Raw genomic sequence first — 14,054 nt, 5'->3', positions numbered from 1 at the left:
TTAAATTTGAATAAATTTTATTATCCATTTGATATTAATGTTCTCAATTTGAACCCAAGTTATTCTTTCATATTTGAAAAAAGTTTAAAAACTATTCAGATTCTTTTTATTTTATTTTTTAATATTTTATAAAATTATTACAATATTTTCTTTTAATTATATTTTCAAGATGTTTTTATAATAGTATATATGACTTACAATATATTGAGAAAAATTTTATTAATTATAAAAATCGAATTTATATATCCATACGGGCTCTTAATAAAAGAAACTGATTGTAGCTCTCTTTATCCTCGCATGTATCCCTCTCCTGCTCCCTCCCTCCCAAGAATGGACTATAACTGATGTTTTCCAATAATGATTTAACTTTATATTTTTCCGCTTAATTTGTTGATCAAATGGTTTAATTATTCAATCGTTGATATCATTAGTAAGATATGAAAAATATTACTTCTGGAACGAAGATCTTCAAAAGATTTCTGTTAGATAATTGTTGATTTTTAATAACATCATTATTTCTAATATATTAACAAAATAATAAACAAAAGGATATTAAATAGTCATATTCTACATTAATTTTGAAATTACTGTTTTCAAGAGTTTGGGCCTCTACTACTGGGTTACATTTTAGAATTTAACTTTTAAGTTTGTTATTTTGTAGCATGATCTTAAAATCTTGTGTTTTGAAATCATTTAAAGATTACCTGAAACATTTATACGCTCCGTTAATTCTTTATTGGTTTCCTTATATAAATCTAGATCCGCTTCCAGCCGCTTGAACCTTCTCCTCACCATTTCGGATTCATTACAGGCAGCGTCTAATTCAACTTGTAAACCTACATAAATAGAACTTTTATTTTTTCTTTAATGAATTATTTTTTTATTAAGATTTATTATTCATAATGAAGTATCATTGCCCTAGTTATGAGTCAGTTCTTAGATTCAAAACAATTGATTCTTTGGGCTTCGTTTCATTTTAGGTAATTATATCTAATCAATAGTTAAGTAAAATAAATGATATTTATGTTCAGATCCCAAAATGTTTTAAGTCACATTTTTACTTTAGAAAATTGTTTTTCACATTCCAGAGTTGCCTTGTTCTTTGTTCAGGTAGCATCAAGTTTCAAGATTTTCCTTTAAATTGATGAGAAAACAGTTGCGTATTGTAACTTGCAATTCAAACCCTTAGGATAGCAACTTTTTTTTTTTTTTTTTTTTTTTTTTAATTTACAATCTTGTAGAGAAGTAAAAGTGACATTTTGTCATCTGACCACAGACAGAATGGGCTATGAAAGTAATTTGATATTTTTAAAGCAAGCGAAGATATTCTTTTTGTTTCATGCAATAAAATATTTAATTTGTCAATTAAATTATTTTTATTGCCAATTTTGGATACATGGATACAAAAATAATAACTTTGGATAAACTACAATTCATATATTTAATTATTGTTTTACGATTTTACATATTCTTTTTTGTGAATTTCTAAATCATCTTTTTTAAAATTATAACTTAACCTTATAGAAATGTTTCCACTTTAACTTACGATCAATATTTGATGTTTTCAAGCTGATATCTCGCTGCAAGTCGGCTATTCGATTCTGCATTTCTGTGATATCTATCTTCAATGGATTTTTATCATCTTTCAACCTGTAATCAATAAGTACATAGCTTAAAGTTACAAATTTTTGGTAAATTAAAAAACACATTTTCTAAATTTAGTTTTTGAGATAACTCTTTTTTTCTTTTTTAAAATACTAGCACTAAGAAATCAAACCCACTCTCTTCTTCTCAGAGTAGAGGGAAAGCTTAAAAGACAAGATCTGCTTTATTATTGTATCAAAACAGCCGAGTTAGAAACCCATTTTTTAGACCAAGAAATTATTTTGCTGTTGCATATCTATTTTAGGTAGATTATATATAAGTTTGGATTCTTCAAAATTAAAAAATAATGAAATGTCTATTTGTTTAATTAAACTAAATTTTTAATTTTTTAATGAGCTCTAGCTTATAAAATTGGATATAAGAAATGAATAAATATTTTACATTATAAATTATAATTATATAAAAAAATATAAAACAAAACTGATTTATTTTGGTCTGTTACACAACCTATTTAAATTAGTACTTAAGTGATATTGTAAAATGGAAGTTTGGATATTTAATTAAAAATTACAAAATCAATATATGGCTACCATTTGAGAGAAAATATTTAGAAATGAATAAATTAAAAAATATTCTTTTTCTGAAACAATTATATTCCATAGAAAGAAAGAACAGAGGTCAATTACTCCATATGAGCCAAAAGTACTTCGTTCAAACTTGCTCTATATTTAGATCGCGTATTACTCAGGTTGTTCAAAATTGAGTTTGAGCCAATACTATTGCTTCACCTTGTTTGGGCTTATCACTTTTGTTTGTTTATAAAATTAATACACTACATAATTTAAAAGGAACAACTTATATGGTCCGCTTGAATTTTTATATATTGAACCTTTATATATTGAACCTTAAGATATTGAACCTTTATATATTGAACCTTAAGATTTCTAAAAAAAAAAAAATATTTTGAATTTTTCTCCATAAAAATTAAAAATTTTAGCACTGACTTGTATAGATGGATATCTAGGAACTATTGAAAACATTTACAAGTCAATTGGAAAAATTAAAAAAAAAAATTAAAATTAAAATTAAAAATTAAGTGATACAAGACGTATGCACATACAATTTCACTTTCATAATTGTTTATCCGCAGATTTTTAGATCTAAAATTTATATTTAATAAATATATGTTGTTAAAAATATAATATAATATACTAATGTAGTATATAAAAAATATGTTATTCTTATTTTTGGGTAAATTAAATCTAAAATGTTTTTTGTATTTATTTATTTTTTTCTTTTATTTGTTTTATCTTCACAAATACATGAGAAAATATATTTAAGTTAAAAATGCAAACATTTTTCTTGTTTTACTTGTATAAGTTTTTCTGATTAAAATTCAAGGTTGCTAGAAAAAACATAAAAATTGTATATATTTTGACCATAGATTAAACTTCGATGATAATTAGGAAGGTAGTTAAAGAATAAAGGGCACAGTCAAATTTAGAGTATTTTAATGTGAGCTGACATTTTGGCCTTGGGCCTAATTTGAAGGCCTTTTTCGAGTCCATTATTTTATTATAATATTAGAAATTATTGTTATTTAAAATTATATATATAATAATAATCATCATTTTAATATTAATAATTATGTTTTCTTTACAGACCCTGATAATTCATTCCACACCTTAATGAAATATTGAGATTTCCAGAAATGGAAGTTTGATTTATACCTAGGAATTCAACTATATCTTAGTTTCGGATAATTGTTTTGATGCTAATAATTATTAAAAGAAAATTTTTGAATATTCTAAAATTGGATGAAATCATTTTTGAAACGGCAAACTTCATTTAGAACAGCAGATGTCTGTGACACCACTAATTTGTTAGGCTATGATAAAAAATCTCGTTTCTCCATTTAACTGTCTATGAACTATCTTGAAACTGTGAATGACTTTTTTTATTTTATGAGTTCTTTTTCTAAACTTAGGAAGAGGTGCGTTTAAATTTATCTGTAATAAATTTTCTAAAAGCATTGGAGTAGTGGCAGACAGCCACACAATTTATAACTGCAAGGTTTACAAGAAGAAAAGCCTACTTGAAAAAAGGGGAAAAAGCACATATCTTCCTAATTTATTATACACAGGCCAACTTGATCTTCTCAACTTCAAATATTTTTTTCTTTGAGAGTAATTTATTTTTGTCAGACAATAATTTTCAATTATATCTTTATTTTTTTTTAAGGATTATAAAAAATTTGAGAAGGTATAATAAAACAAAATTATTTATTTTTGAAAATTCTTAATTAATTTAATGAAGTTGTTATGAATGTCTTGCCAAAAATTTAAAATGATTAATTTATTTATTTAGATTGTATTTTGGCCATTTATCTATAAATTAAACATTTCTTCCTTTCCTTTCTTTAATCGAACAATAAAACGGTTTATATTATTATTGTTACCATATGGTCACATAGAATTATTTATACTTCTTTTTTCTAAGAATATTATTTTGTTTTTGTACTATTTTTACTGTTTCTTTGATCATAATGTAAGATTGTAGGAATTTATTAATTATATTTTGCAGATTAAATTTTTAACATTAAGTTTTTAATGATTTAATGTTATTTTAGATAGTTTTCCTTTTAACCCTCTAGAACCTACAGGTGACACAACTTCAGGAGTGTATAAAAAATAAGTGAATGCCTTTAGTTACTCCAGTGATACTAAATAGCTAAAATCTAGAACTATTCTTAAATTAAAGTAAAAAAAGAATAGTTCTTGTGCTAAAGTCTTACTTGTTAAAGTCATTTTGTTGGAGGCATTCTGAGGTTTCAATAAGTTGGATGGTTTATACTTTATTTTAGTTTAATAGTGGAATGAAGAAGGTTAGTAAAAACACTAAATTTATAATTTATTTCAATAGAATATGCATTGTCACTTAATACATGTCTTTTTTGTTAAAGTATTTTAAATTATACCCACGATCCACATTTCAATATTGTGAATCAGTACCTATTGTGTATGTACAATTATGTATGTAGTACCTAATGTTACCTGCAGGTTGCACCCATGCCGAATCCATCATAATAAAAACATTTTTTTGTAATGTAAAATTTGTATTTTTGTATAATTTAGACTTGATACAGTCAGAAACAAAAATGAGATGAAAAATGTTTGCTTGGAACCTTATAGGTATCAAAGGGTTAATAGTAGAACTTTTCCCTAAACATATGTCATTAATTTATTTTAAATCTTTTTTTTGAGACTCGTTTTTTGTTTCTCATTTTCTTATTTAAAAAATAATAAAGTTAATGATTTTTTAATTTCATTATTTATAATTATGGGAAATATATTATTGTCTTAGAAACAAAATAAATGATGCAGAAATAATTCAGAGTTCAGGAAAACCAGCTTGTAGCCTTGACTTCTGTCTAAAAGTACATCTGTGGGACAATGTTGGCAGACAGAAGAGAGAAAGGATTAACCCTCCTGATAACACAGAAGTTCAGGACAGTTCTAGTGGAGACATATTACTTGAAAATATTAGTAGATTTAATGAACACTAAGCTGCAGCACAGCCAGATTTTTTCTTTGTAGAAGGGAGTAGAGTCTATCAACCTATTGACTAAACAGTAACGCTTATCCAATCAATCATTATTGACAAATTAATAATATTTAATATCTTCAATGTATATTGTCTATAAAGCAATATAAAAATAAATATATGTAATTTTTGTTTGGACATCCATTTTATGCTCCAAAGTTATTTTGTTACTTGGCTAATTGTAATGATTTTCGAAAAAAAAAATCTTAATTTGAGAAAATGGAAAAAATTTTGAACAAAATATTTTTATTTTTCGGTAATCTATGGAAATACATATTTAGAGTTTTAACTGACCACACCCGGACCATATTCCATTCATCAAATTTTTTTTATTTTTCTGTTTCTATAAAAATCCCTATTTATATGTTTATCGATCTAGGAACAACAAATATAAATTTTGTTCCTGCTAAGAATATAACAGTTCAACAAAAGATAACAAAGCAACCATACAATCGGGAAAGATCGTGCAGTCTCTGCTTTCTCGAGTTAGGCATCGGAAGTATATACTTTTCCTTTTTACTGGTTTATTATTTATTCATGAAATTCCTTAAAGTTTTGTATTTAATCATTGTTTATTATTGCTAACAATGAGAACCATTATTGCTTTTCAAATAATCACAGTTAAAGGAAGATGTTTTGAAAAATCCACATTTAAACTATTATTAGACTATTTTGATTAAAATAATACCCATTTGAGATTGGAGACTTTTCCATTGTACAATGATATGGCGAGTTTAATCAAAATCATTAGGGCCGTTTTGAAAAAATCGGAAAAATGCTAAAATCTATCCATTAAAGTGTCACTTACAGTTTGTCGATTTTATCGAAAAAGTTGCTGTCACAGCCCAGACTATGTACCGCCTTGAATATGTTATTTCAGTTTCTCAAAAATTTTCATTTTTGAGCTAGGCTGTTCACAAACAGCCATACAAAGCATTTGGGGAGACTAAGTTATTTGGACCCAGGGGGCCTCAAAATTTATATTTCTGTCGAAAACTGAAATCGAAAATTATGCACGATAGCAATACTTTCCCTTACTATATATTCCATGAACAGTAACGGCAAGTACTGAACTCCAGAGCCCTGCATGGGTTCTAATAGTACGCGCTTTAATACCATAAAATATTTTGCAGTATGTTTATTTCTATAATTATAAAAAAATGGAAATTTTTCAAAATATTTGATTTATGATCTATAGATCTAAGTTTCCCGTAATGTAACTGTCATATAAACAGTGTTGATAATGTGAATTGACGTTAAATTATTATCAAGTGAAATCACAATGTTATTTCTGTTTATTCAGAATACAGGATACTTTTTATAGGATAGATTTTGACGACTACATAACATAATTTGATTTTATAGTGAAATTTCGTATAATAATTTGTTGTTCATACTTTTATTAGTCCTAAATAACTAAGGAGTCGTTCGTGAAGGACAACTCAGAAAAAACAAACAATTAGGTACCAAATTAGTTCTCTAATGACCTTGATTTGAAGCACAATTATGGCGTTATTTTTTTATTTCTTTGTTGGTTAGTGAATATCCATTTGAATAAATGCTTGTCTTCTTAAATGGTCAGGGTATAAATAAGAAATTCTCTTGGTGTGTTTCAGCAATACAAGCTCCTACGCGTTTGTCCAGCTATGGCAAATGCACGCGTGCGCAAGCGTGTGGCTGGGTTATTTGGATTGGCTGATACAAGTTGGTTGTATTTACGGCAGAACAGTCAAGTATCAGATTTTGGGCACAAACCAAAGTACGCTTGTGCAATATTCACACGTTTGTGTTCAGTTAACATTATTTTGGAACTGTCAACAGATCAATATTTGTGCTTTCCGTGTTTTAATTAATTAAATAATTTCCCCAACCTTGGGATTCAATAAAGAACTCCATTTAAAGGTTGTGTATTTAAAAATTATATCATTTAGATGTAAATACTTTGTTTCAAATCTTGTTAATTCACTTAAGCAGTTTATTTGTGGATTTGACATAGCACAAATGTAAGTTTACAAAGCCTTTTTTTTTTTCGTAACCTTTATTTTTATATTTGGTTAAAACATGACTTGAATACATATTACACGATAAGTGTATATCAGTGAGATTTTGCCTTTGATTGTCTTGTGGCATTATAAGGTTAGTTGCAGGGTCCGATTAAGGTAGTTAATTGTTATAGACATATTTGTACTTAACGCCAGTGAATTATTGGAACGGGGAGGGACGTTCCACTGGTATGAAGTCATATGTCTAGTTAATTAAATCAAAAAGTTTCTTATTAAAAAAAATCTATAACGAAGACTGAATTAATAGTTTATGTAGTTCTATTTATATGAACTTTTATTATCTACCACTGGCAGATTCCTGATATTTAAATTTTCTTTCATTTTGCCTATCTTCATTTATTTATTTTTAAATGAAAATCGAATGTAATAGCTGACTAAAGTAAAAAAAAAAAAAAAAAAAAACAAGCTTGTAGGAAGATACTGCCGTTCGTTCCTTTCTTCATTTACGAAGTTTCGTTAGTACAAGTCTTGGATTTGCGTCGAGTAGCAAACGTGTAGATCCACTGTTTAATAAGGAGCAGATAAATATTTCTAGATATCAGGTATATATAGAACTACATAAACTATTAATTTAGTCTTTGTTCTAGATTTTTTTTTATCATAAAACAAACTTGTTAATTGAATTAACTAGACATATAATGTATTAAAAAATAAGTAAAAAATAAACTAATAAATTTGATTAATAACATTTGAACAATGGATTTACACCGAATCAACAGAATTTTAAAATACACAATCTTAAACTATAGTTAATTATTGAATCCAAGGTTAGGATACTCACCTACATACTCTTTAATAAATTAAAACACCCAAAACACAAATATTTATCTGTTGGCAGTTCTAAAACAATGCTAACTGAACACAAACGTGTGGAAGCAGCACAAGCGCTCTTTGATTTGTGCCCAAAAAGTGAGTCGGCCACAAAGTCAGGCCATTGGCATTTTCTGTTTATTAAGCATTTATATCTATTTCGGATTTGCGACAAGAGGCAAACGCGCTTTATGACATCTACATTAAAGGCATCTTATTTCTTTTTTCTACTCTGATGGTGTCTCAATTGGAGAAAAATTGACTTAAATTTATAGCATCATTTTGATGTCTCATTCTAATATTCTAACAATAATTTATTTTTGTAATAAACAATATAGTTAATTTAACTAAAATAAAGCTGTGTTAGTAAGAAGGTAATCTAAAGAATTTCCAATAAATCCTAATTTTGGCAGTTATCCCTAATAGTTATTCCCGGACAGGATTTGGTAGAGGAAGATATTATTACCATTCTGTGGAAGCCCATCATCGGGTGTTTGACCTTTGGCCGTCCAGTGATTTATCCCTGACATACATGTCACCCAGCTGGGATCGAGCCAAGCCACGGCACTTCCTCGCTCAGTGTTTTGTGCTTTCATAAATGATTCTGAGATGGAAGTATTGAGTATTTTTTATTTTTAGACTTACTGATTAAGAATTCAAGTGAGCCTGTTGTTAAGGGGCCAGGGACTGTTGCCCCGGGAGTTGACATCGCAGTTGGAAGGGAAGCAGGCACGTGGCCAGGTGTGCGTAGTGATGTTTTGTAGTGCTGCCTGCCCGCGCAGCTCTTCTTATAAATAAACTGTTACGTTTTGTTTATTACGCCTCGGATGGTATGAATTGCGTGTTGTGTTATCGGCGAACCCTTCCTTGATTGGGTCAGTACTCACAGTCTTAGGGAACTCCCCCTCCCCCATAGTCCTACTCTCCTTCAAAGAGATGACCCTAAGGCCTCTCATCCACTGGGAGAGGAAGGCTACGCATCGCGAAGCAACCAATTCATGCAAACGCCGAATACCTATCGTCCATTGCGCCCATATCCATTCCTTGTGGACGAGATGGCTCTTCCGAACGGTTTTCCTGATGAAGAATTTTACCATTTGATTCATCGACGTATCAGGCACTGTCGATATTGAGGAAGGTGGAAAATGTGTATGAATCACAGTTCGGTGAATTTTCTCATTTGTGACACGATCTTCAAATCGACGAAGACCACTCATCCTCTTTTCGAAATGGGAAAGGACACATTTCGATACATTCTTGAAAACATTTTTTCTCAATTAACTTTTCACGGTCCGTTTGTCACTCTTTTTTCGTACTCCTTGGCAACTAAATCCCACAGCACGCCGGGATCGGTTCGCACTCCGCACCTGATTGGACGAAAACTGACAAACAATATGGGCCTAGTGGACCCGGGGATAAAGCCATACTGCTTGAAGTTAATTGGGAATACGTATATCAATGTAATTATCTGTAAAGCCGTTCATTTAATCGCAAATATGAAGATAAAAGAAGTTGTGGTAAATTTTATTTTATTGGCATATCTATGATGAAAATTCAATAAGCCGTTCACGAAAAATTCGTGCTTCTTTCTCTGTTCGTTTCAGACTTATTTCAATGTGAACATTAAGGATCCCAAAACTTATTTACTGTCTTAAAAAATAAGGAGTGAATATGAAATTGAATTAAAATCGTCAATTTTTCAATTAATGTTTTCTAGAAACAGTTAATAAAGAAGTAATTTATTTTAAGTAAAAGATTGAAATATAAAGTTTGATAAATTAAAGAATTGTTACTGATATAATAAAGAAAGTTGTTTTTAAAAATAAATAAATAAAATAACGGTATAAATTATTCTTTTAGGATGATTAATGTTTAAAAGAAAACATCACTTCAATTGCAATGTCCAAAACATAATGTGAATACTCCCTCCATATTACTCCGTGTGCTGCACCCTAACGTAAGTGCTGAGAACTGCCAAGAGATAAATATTTGTGCGCTCTCTGTTTTCCCAACCTTCGGAATAAATTATTAACTCTAGTTTAAGATTGTATATTTGAAAATTCCACCGATCGAGTGTAAATAAATTGTTTCAAATTTAGTCAATTAACTTTACCGGTTTATTTTTGGTTTGACATAGCACAGATATATATTTATAAAGAAATTATATGACTGAGGGTAATTAAATTAACAAACGTCTCATCGAAATTATAGTTGAATTTACAGCTTATCTAATACCAGATCTACGAATCATCAATCATCAACTCTGCCGATATTTAGGTTTTCTTTCGCCTATGTTTAGTTTGTTTCTTATTACAATGAAAACTGTGCCAAGTGAAGGCAGTAGCAGACGTTCATCATGTTCGCCTCTCCGGGCATACAAGTGCACACAAGCTTATGGACAGCGTTAATCGCAACTTTCTTTATTTTCTTAGCATTTGGAGGCTTGTGATAAGCTGCAGTAGTGTGGAACCGGCTTCGACAACTTCCTCCCTCAAATCTCAGTTAAAATCAAATCAGCAAGAACGGATTTATCTGGTATTAATTAAATACAAAGGAAGTTACTTCTAGTTATTTATAAAATATATAAGTATATTTTATAGGGGAAAAAAGTATGCCAAATACAAAACTGAAATATTGGTAAGTGGTAGAAAATTAGGAATGGGACATGACGAGCTTTCAATGACTGATGCTCCATAAGTCTCCTTATCAACTGCTACTCTTCAAGCCAAGTTATATTGATTTGTAAATAGTCTTAGTATTTAATTTAATTACATTTTTATTTGTATTATTTTCTTTAGAAGTTTATTTTATTTTTTTCTACAAGCCCTATGGATCTAAAATGTTTGATATATAGAGGGTAGGTAACTACAGTAATGTGTATAGTCAGTAAGTTAGTAGTCCTCGGTCGAGTCTGAGTCTGTTGGTGTGTATCTGCCATAGTACAAGAGCCGGGAAGAAAAAAAGGTAGTTATTTCACCCCAATTTTTGATTACTTTAATGAAAACTATGTATAACTACTAGTCTGCCAAGTATAGGCAAAAAAATGACGGCTGTTTCAAAATGTGAAAAAAACCTTATTTTTCATTCGGAGCTCTATATTTTAAAACATACTAACAACACTAGAAAATCTAAGAGAACATTATTTAAAGAAGAGTAAATTTTCTGAAATATTTACCCTAAAAGAGCTATTTAAGTCCAATAGTTCTCGAGATATAGCTTTTTAAAAAGCAAAATTCCTTAAAAATCTACAGAAAGATTTGTAGTTAGTTAATTTACCATTGGACGTACAGATGTCTGCCAGCGCTCAAATTAAAACTAGTTAAATTTACTACAAAATATTTATCTTTGTAGGACTAGTACTTTTTATGATAGTTGACAAAATAAATTCACAAAATGTTAATTTCTAGTTGTTCGTATAAAATTTTAGATTTTTGTAAAAATATATCTCTAGATCCATAAGACGCACATATGTCTGCCAACACTCAAAATAAAGGAAATTTAACTTACTATAAAGTAGTTTATGACACTTATCATTGTAGGGGTAGCAGTTTTTATGATATTCACATATGGATATAAATTTGGCAAATGAAAATTTGTCCGAACAACTATAAATCAATTTATTTTAGCAAATTGCTTGTAAAATATTACTCCTACGAAGATAAACGTCATAAACTACTTTATAGCTCATTAAACTAGCTTTAATTTGAGTGCTAATAGACATCTTTACGTCAAATGGTTTTTGAAGTATACATTTTTCAAAATAAATTAACTAACTACTGATCTTTCAGTATGTCCTATACAACATTTTTATGAAATATTGCTTTTTAAAAAGCTATATCTGGAAAACTATTTAACGTAAATAATTCTATTAGAGCTCATACCTTAGCAAATTTACTCTTCTTTAAATGACTATGCTGCCTTCTGGCCTATTCTCGTACCCTGCTATCCAATATTCTTTAGGAAGAGGACGCTTGTACCTCTGGATATGTTTAATTTAAAAGAAACAGATGTATTTATACTTTTTATTTAAATATTTAAATGCAGGAATAATGGTCAGTGGGGGTTATTTGGTAGGTGTCGCCTAGCAACGGGTCTTTTAATCAGCTGTCTAGTCGCCATTAGTCATTCACTTGATTTTGTTTCCAGACTCTGCATGAATTATATGTTGCCTAAACATTTCATTTTGATTGTTATTTATATAATACAGTCCACTGCCTTTATGATTACCATTGTGGGGATAAATTTAATTAATATTTGAATACCGAGTGCGTTAAAGAGCCAGTACAGACGTGGCCAACCAACTGTTGACCAATTTGTATTTGGAAAATATCTTCCTCTTTCGGAGTGGATGATCCTCTCTTCAGGACCGACCCATCTCGCCTCTCACCATTCTGAGCCGTCATCAGTGTTTTATTTTATGTTTACATCTATTAATTTTGTAAATCTGTTTCTCTCTTTTCATAATTCGTTTTTCTAATTTAATGTTTGCCTAAAATGCCGTTTATTTTGACTTATATTCCTTATTTTATTTTTTTTGTTTTACATTTAGTAAACAGTTAGCTCGGATAGTACGAGCCAGACTGTGGTTTGTCTCAACGTTTTGCACCGCATGGCAATCAAGGAAGTCGCAGCTCTCAGCGAGCGTTCTAAATACTTGTCACTATTTGAGGACGGTTAATAATACAGCTAATAATTTGTTGAGTAAACAGACAACTCGTCTGCTTTGACTATATGACAGCCTGGCACCGCTGCAACATGCTCTGCAAATAGATCAGCTCGCTGCATATTGAGGAAATGCTCTATGCACTTAGCCTACGAATCGTTCAGACATTCTGTTGTTTTCCTTAAAACATTTTAAACCTAACTGTTATGACATTTTGGATCTTTCTTTATCCGAACAAACGTTATTTTGAACGTAAATAATTTAAACAGTTTCTACAGTTTTAGAATAATACTTTAAAAATAGTCTCTAGTAGCTATTTTTTTTTAAGTAAACATTTTCTAAACTGGAAGGCTGCGGACAAAAACACAAATAGTTTTCAACTATTTATTGATTTCAAACGTTTCGACCCACTATGTAGGTCTTTATCAGGGAAATTGTGATGGGTTGATGTGTACAACAATAGATCGTTAATTTTGAGGTAACAACGCTCGTAAAAACAACAGATAAATGATAATTTTTACAAAAAAAACCTTCAAAAAAGGAAATAAGGTGATAAAAAAGATAGAATTAGTGAAGAAGCAATACTGACCAAAAATAAAAAATCTAGTTGGGCTCGTGCATCAGAAAATGTTCACTTTCCATCCTGTAAGGCCAAAATTTCAACAAACTATAATTTTAATTTATTGATGATTGGAATCAGTAAAGATCGGGAACACTCGGGTATCTCCGATTTCCATTTTCTGAACTCCTGTACTTATCTCTCCATTTTCTGAACTCATGTACCTATCTCTCCATTTTCTGAACTCCTGTACCCTATCTCTCTATTTTCTGAACTCCTGCACCCTATCTCTGCATTTTCTGAACTCCAGTACCCTATCTCTATTTTCTGAACTCCTGCACCCTGTCTCTCCATTTTCCTCCTTTGGTTACATATCAACTCTGTCATTGCTCATATTTATACGCTATTTATTGTTGTTAACAATCTAAAGTGGTTAATAATTTCGAATAAAGAAAAGTAAAAGTACTTTAGTGAAAGATTTTGAAAAAATAGCATTTAAGCCGATAAAACTATTTCAATATTTTAATAAGACTTGTCTAGTTTTAAAGACCACTTCATGAAAATGAAAAATAGTTTATTATTCTGGGGCTGGGTCCCTTTAGAACAATTACAAAAGTAATTTTAATTTTACAATAATATTTATTAGCCAAAAAAACAATGTGGCCATAATTATAACAATACTTAATTATGCTATGTATTGACAATCTGGGGTATTATTAAGGTGTTTCGTCACCTGCCCCTATACCTGGTC

General features: G+C 29.6%; 1 protein-coding gene across 1 annotated transcript in view; it reads right to left on the bottom strand.

Moving 5' to 3' along the window:
* LOC106688117 (protein FAM184A) overlaps positions 1–14,054 on the bottom strand; it is a gene marked incomplete in the record, with an annotated part of 76,799 nt that overhangs the window by 18,481 nt on the left and 44,264 nt on the right. The window contains 2 exon segments of the mRNA XM_067049402.1: positions 705–836; positions 1,547–1,650. Of these exon segments, the coding sequence (XP_066905503.1) occupies positions 705–836; positions 1,547–1,650 (236 nt within the window).

Source organism: Halyomorpha halys, unplaced genomic scaffold (assembly GCF_000696795.3).
Source record: "Halyomorpha halys isolate HHAL.00 unplaced genomic scaffold, Hhal_1.1 Scaffold1054.1, whole genome shotgun sequence".
Taxonomy (NCBI): Eukaryota; Metazoa; Arthropoda; class Insecta; order Hemiptera; family Pentatomidae; genus Halyomorpha; species Halyomorpha halys.
The sequence above is the reverse complement of the archived record's forward strand: the minus strand, read 5'-3'. Positions and strand labels throughout refer to the sequence as shown.